Here is a 7,159-nt window from a genome sequence, read left to right as displayed (position 1 = left end):
TGAAATTTGTGAAGCTATTTGTGATCATTGAAACACTCAGAATGGGCAGAAGGGAAACTTCACCCACTGTGTAAAGAGAACAAAGAGGGCTATGAACAATGCCATCATCTAACAGGTCAGTGGAGCAAAAGGATATTGAGCTAAGGTAGGGCTTCTCAACTTGGGCTGCAGGTTAGAATCACATGACAGATTTTTCTAAACCATGTGTCCATGCCACACTCCACACCAATCGAATCTACATCTGTGAGGACCGGGCCAGTCATCAGACCCCCAGATGACTTCACTCTAGTGCCAACTTGGAGAAACATTGACTCAAGACAACTAGAAGTTCAGCTGCTGTTTGAAGCCCAATTGTTACTTTCAACTAAAAGCCATTAATATTAGTATTTGACCTGATAAATTTTAGTTTTTAGTCTCTTAATGGTTACCTTTCTATTTGAGTGCATTATTACTATCAAAGTGGAAAAGTAATCAATGTTAACTGCTTCAGAGGCACCCAGAACAGTTCTCTAGTAGGTCTCATACTCTGTTTGCAGAATTTAATACTATACAGGGAAAATACCTTGAGTGAAAATTAGGAAACATGAGGTCTTGTCTCAGCATCCTCACTGTCTGGGTGACTCATGTTCCCTGTCTAGTTCTCAGATTTCCTCATGGACAAAATGAAAAATATTAGCCAGGTGACCATAAGGGCTCTGAAACTCTAGGAAAAAAAACTGGGACCATGCCATGTCGTGTAAAGAAGATTTTGAGCCACCTAATCAAAGACTTGCTGAGCAGGATCTGTAGTCACTGGAATGTAAACTCCATGAAGCACAGGGTATCCTCATATATTCTCTGTTATATGCTAGTCAACTACAACAATGTTTTCTTGCAGTAAAAGCTCAAAAAGTATTTGCTTAAAAGCAAAAAATTAAAGTGACTTACCCAAGGTGACATAATTTTTAAAGCTGCCTACAAATAGTTAGTTGGACTAGTCCAACTTGGTGATTTCCTCAGGCCTTGGATATTATGAAGTTCCTCTTAGTAAGATCCCAGACTCATCAGCCCTTAAATTACTGACTCCTATATATTGGAGTTTGAAACACCAGGAAGGGCCTAAAGAAAATTGAGCAGATGTACTGGAGTTAATCATTCAGCTTTCTGTTAGCTTTTGTTTAATTTTTCATGAGAACTTGTGTTTAGAGCAAAACTCCTGCATGTTTGCTCAGAGACAGAGAGAGGTTGGAAGTGAGGACAGAAGCCAGGAGAAGTTGGTCACAGAGATAAGTATGTTTGGTTTCTCTTCTCTTTCAGGAGGTCAGTCCTCTCAGCAGCCATCGAACGACTGAATGCAGCAACAATAAATCAAAGACTGAGTCGAGTGTCTCAAGAGTTAAATCTTTTCTTCCTGTTCCTAGAAGTAAAATCGCCCAGTGTTCCCAGAACACCAAAAGAAGCAGCAGCAGCAGTAATACAAGGCAACTAGAAATCAACAACAACTCCAAAGAAGAGAATTGGAACCTACACAAACACGAACAAAGTAGAAAAACCTAACCAACAGGCCTGCCTACAATATCCTCACAATTCTGTATATTTCACATAGAAACCAAGGACAAGATGTACATATCTTTAAACAACTAAAATGTTTTCACTGTAATATAAAGTATGAGTGCGGGACCACTATTCAATTTTTTGTAAAGAATGTATTTATAGCCAACTTTTTTTTGTTTTGTTTAAAATTCTATAGGATTGAACTTCAATACCATGAAGTTATGCCAACTTTTTGAGTAGTTTTATAATAGAAATATCATAGTAGTTTTCACCAAGATGTCCAGGGGTATTAAAACAGAACTCTGTGTACTGTACATTGCTTTCTATACATATGTACATATGTATATATACTTAAGAAAGTCCACAAATCATATTGTAAACATGTCACAAAATGTGCACAGCATTGGCTTAGATGAAATATACCATATTAAGTGGAGAGCATAACTTTATGTTCACTTGATGGGGAATGACTAGAATGGGGCAATAACAAATCATTTCTAAGCAGTTATTTTCCATGACAAGCCATATTAAGTATTTTGCCTGTTGAATTCTAGTTTTACATTTTGAATACTTTAGTGGCTACATTGCCATTTGGCTGCATCATGTATATATTTATGCTCATGAGTTTGCATTATGACTCCTGTAAAATATGAAATTATAATGCAATAAAAGTGTTATCTTTCTTACAAAAGTTTTGTACCTAAGTGGATATAAAAGATACTTGCATAAAGGCTTCAATAAATTCACTTGGAGCTAACTCCCTCCTTAATATTATTTCTGATAGCACAACAGATAATAAAGTTATTATTTTCCAGAATTGTTTCTTCTAAAATTACTACGTGAAATTACTTACTCAATTCATAGTTAAGATGCTTTGACACCAAATAAAATGCTAAATTGGTGGAACAGTTTTACTGTACTTTCTATCAATAGCTCTTAGCAGTTCATCTGTGCAGCAAATAATTTGTGTTCAATCTAGGAACGTTCCTAAAATTTCCACCATGCTGTTATTTCACTAGCTACTCACAGAAATACTCAGCCTTATTAGAACATGTTAGATAGTTGGTTGAAATAAAAATGAGGCAGACACTTAAGTGGTACTCGAGCAATAAAATGCTTTTCTTTTTTTGCCATAAGTACCCAAAAAGTACATTTTTAATCAAGAAACATTTACTTGCTTAAGGGTACTGAAAGCCATTTGGGACCAGAATTTTTTTTTTTATATTAGAGAACACACACATACATTTATCATTGATGTTGAATAAAAATGCTTGCAAGCATTAAAAAAATACAGCAATAAACACTATGTAGTAAAGTTGATGTCACATAGGGTGAAGTAGAGGAAGGCCTTTCCCTTTCCATCAAGGAAAAACTAGATTTTATCTGTGCCAGCATCCTCTTTGGGCTGCTTCTGTATCAGGTGAATTCAGCTCTGACCTTCAGCACAGGAAAGGTTCAATGAGATGAGAAGACCAGAGCAAGGGGCTGAGCCTGGGAAGGAGAGAGAGAGACTGAGAAATGGGTTTGAGCTTGAACATAGTAAGTCCTTTCAGTTGGACTAAAATTCTTGGTACCCTGGTAGTGTTTGATAGTTCCCAAGTGTTTTCACAAAAAGACAGTTGAGAATAAAACAATGCATTCAAAAATTATAGACTGACCTATCTAGATTCAGGTGGGTCTTACCTGATCTCTTGATTAAATATATCTATTTATATTATATCTCATCCCAATTGTTGGTGATAAAGCATTGTGTTTTATATCAGCAGCTTTTCTAATGACAAAGATTCCATTAGCAAGAACCAAAGGCAAGGAAACAAAACCAAATTTGGAATACATTATTAAGATCACATGTGGTAACAGGTCTGCATAGCTTTGTCAGTAAAATTCAACATGTTTCCTTTTTATTATTGGGTGACAGACTGTGAAGTGGCTAAAAAGGGCATTTAGATCAGGAGCTTTCAAAATAGTTATAGAGACCTACTAGTCGGTCATTATGTTAATTTAGTGACTCATAAATGGCAATTTTAATAAAAAACAGGAAAGATTAAATACAAAATATTCATCATAAAGTAAAAACTTGAGGCTTCTGTTTCCATTATATGAATGTATGCATGTATGTCCATGTAATTTAAAGTATAATTCGGCACCATTTCTATTTTTACTTAATTATTAGTGTCATGGATTGTGTGTGTGTGTGTGTGTGTGTGTGTGTGTGTGTGATATTGGGGACGTAACCTAGAGGCATTCTACTTCCAAGTCACACCCCAGCCCTATTTTTATTCTTTATTTTGAAACAGGGTCTCACTGAGTTGCAAAGGGCCTCACTAAGTAGCTGAGGCTGGCTGCGAAACATGATCCTCCTGTCTCAGCCTCCCAAATGCTGGGATTACAAGTGTGTGCCACCACGCCCTGCTATGTATGTTTGTTTTAATGCTGTACATTTCTTGCTGCTGTTGCTATTTTTTTTACTTTTTCTTTTTCTTTGAGGTGCTAGTAGGGCACTCTGAGTTTATGGGGTACTCTACTACACCCCAAATCTAGCTAAGAAACAGTTAGTTCACTTTGTTCCACATACAACCTAGCCCCACTTATCTTTAACAAAGTTTTAACCCAAGAATAGGAGAGATGAATACATCAAATTGAGGACCAGAGGTAGACATGAATTATATAAAATACAATGGTAGAAATAAATGACAAGGACCCAGGAAGTAATTGCTTGGGGAGAGAAGTCTCACTCATGGGCATCTGCTCCTATAACAATAGCAGAGAGAAATAACACAGAGGCTGGAAACCATACCTATAAGGACCTTCAATCTATATCAATCTCATGCCTCCTTAGAATATAGAGCTGTCAAGTCCAGAAGAGCACTCACAGAGGATGTGCCCCATTTACCTCACCCTATACAACATAATTCCCAGATCAACAAGAAGGACCCTACTTTCTCTCTCTCTCTCTCTCTCTCTCTCTCTCTCTCTATATATATATATATATATATATATATATATATATATATATATATATATATATCTTGTACTGAGGATTAAACCTGGGGTCATTCCACCTCCCAGGCACAATTTATTTATTTTGAAGAAGGGTCTCACTTAAGTTTTTGAGGCTGGCCTCAAATCTGTAATCTTCCTGCCTCAGCCCTCAGCTTATTATAGGCGTGCATTATCATACACAGCAAGAAGGACCCCTCTCTTGTGAAACCTATAGAGAAAGTGAAATCTTCAAACTCCAACACAGCACACACTATATTAAAGTGTACAAATCACCAAGGAACTAGAAGATAAAATATGCTATAAAACTTACTTGGAAATATATTCAACAATTCACAACAACCTGATAGAACACTTCATCGAGAGAAGGCTGTGCCCTAAAAAGGCTATCACATAAAACAGAAAGAATAATCCATTCCAGTAGATGCATAGATCTCAACCCAGGAATACAAGAAATATGAAACAGCAAGGTAACATGACACTTAAAGTTCATAATTCACCAGCAACTGACTTCAGAGATAATGAAGTGGATGCAATATCATATAAAGATTTCAAAGGAATAATTATGAAAAAATATCTGTGAATTCAAACACAGAAAAGCAACTGAATTAAAGTAGGTACAGGATATGAATGAGAACTGCAATAAAGAGAATTATTTTAAAAGTACCAAACAAATATTAGAAATAAAAGGAGAAATGAATCAAATAAAAAATTCAGCCAAAAGTCTCCTCAACATAATAAATCATATGGAAGACAGAATCTCAGAGCTGGAGGAGAAAGTGGCTGACCTTGAATACTCCAGCAGTATTAAAATAGCCATAATCAGAATATATAGAAATTCTGGGACAACAATGAACTTAAGAATGATTGAAATTAAAGAGAAAAATAAGATACAAGCTACTGGTATAGATAATATTTTTAAGGAAATAACAGAAAAATTTTCAAACTTTAAGAATGAACTGGACATTCGGGTACAGAAGGCATTCAGAGCCCCAAATAGATAAAATAAACAAGAACTTTTCTGCAACACAATAATTAAAATGCTTCAAGAGAAAAACATTATGTCAACTTTAGAGGTGAGCCAATCAGAATCATTGAGCATAAATTCTAAAATCCAGAATTATAGATGTGTCCCAAGCCCTGAAAGAAAATAACTGCTAAGAAATCTATGTCAGCAGGGATATTCTTCAGAATTAAAAAAAATAAAACCTTCCAAGATAAGCAGAAAATAAAATAATGGATAACTACTCAGTGGACACTATAGCAAATACTTAAATACTACACACAGAAGAAAGTATAAACTCTAGAGCTTGTGAATGGATGAATTCACAAGCAAATAAGAAATAGGACTAAATGAGACAGAGAAGAGAAATAGTTCAAATAATTCTATATATTTTAATGAAATTATCGATACCAATTTCAGTAATATGTATGGGGAAGAAGAGGAAGTAGAGTGGGATCCAGAGAGAAAAACACCAAGTACTGTGTGCATGCTAATCCTATCACTCTGAATCTCACTTAGATGAATAATTACAATGAACTAATAAAAGTAGATTTTTAAAAAGAAGTAAAAAGAGCAGAAATCAATAAACACTTCTTTAATAACACTGAATATAAATATTCTCAAGTCTCCAATTAAAACATAGGCTGGCAGAATGGATTAAAAATAACCAACTAATGTTGTTTGCAAGAGACTCATCTTACAGGCAAAGACAGCCACAGCCAAAAGTGAGAGGATAGAAAATGATATTACATTCAAATGCAGCCACAAAACAAACAGGAGTAACTACTCATACCTGAGAAAGCAAACTTCACGCCAAAAGTAATCAAATGAGACAAGAGAAGGTCACTTCATACTGGTAAAGGGAACAATCTAACAATAATGTTTAACAAGTGTATGTATGTATTCCCCAAACATTAAACATCACTGCATATAATTACATTAAAAAAAACCACTACTCAATTTAAAGACTCAAACTCCCAAACAATAATACTAGGTGATTTCAACATATTTTTATCACCAATAGGTCTTTTAGACATAAACTCAGTAAAGATTCTATAGACCTAAAAATTATTATAAATTAGATGGTCCTAATAGACATCTATAAAATATTTCATCCAACATCCAAATTCATTTTCTTCACAGCTGCTTATGGAATCATCTCCAAAACATAGCCATGAAGGAAGTCTTAGCAAATAAAATCAATATAATTACTTGCATCTTATCAAATCATAATGCAATGAAATTAAAGATTAACAGTAGGAAAAAATGAAAGAAGCTTTATAAACAATATCGATTGTTTGTTTCTTTGTTTCAGTACTAGAGATTGAAACAGGGTCATTCTACATACAAGATATACCCCAGATCCCCTTTCTAATTTTTTTTTCCTTTGAAAAAAGGTCTCATTAAGTTGCTGAGGCTAGCCTTCAACCTATAATCCTGCCTCAGCCTTCCAAGTACTAGAATTACATGTGAGCACCACCATACCTGGCAACAATATATTTTTGAAAGAAAGATAAATGAGTGGTAGAAGAAATCAAGAGAAATTTGGAAATCCTTGGAATCAATAAGAATAGAGATACAAGATATCACAATCTCTGGAACATTTTTTTAAATATGAATCTT

At 34.8% G+C, this 7,159-nt stretch overlaps 1 protein-coding gene across 1 annotated transcript in view; it reads left to right on the top strand.

The window, feature by feature from the left end:
- Nucleotides 1–1,536, top strand: part of CTTNBP2 (cortactin binding protein 2) — a gene marked incomplete at both ends in the record, with an annotated part of 163,792 nt that extends 162,256 nt beyond the window's left edge. Inside the window, one exon of the mRNA XM_080701723.1 lies at nt 1,297–1,536. Coding sequence (XP_080557849.1) covers nt 1,297–1,536 — 240 coding nt within the window. The remainder of the gene's footprint in view (nt 1–1,296) is intronic.
- Between the last annotated feature and the right edge of the window lie 5,623 nt (nt 1,537–7,159).

Source organism: Muscardinus avellanarius, assembly GCF_963383645.1.
Source record: "Muscardinus avellanarius genome assembly, chromosome: 9".
Taxonomy (NCBI): domain Eukaryota; kingdom Metazoa; phylum Chordata; class Mammalia; order Rodentia; family Gliridae; genus Muscardinus; species Muscardinus avellanarius.
This window is presented reverse-complemented; position numbering and strand designations above follow the sequence as displayed.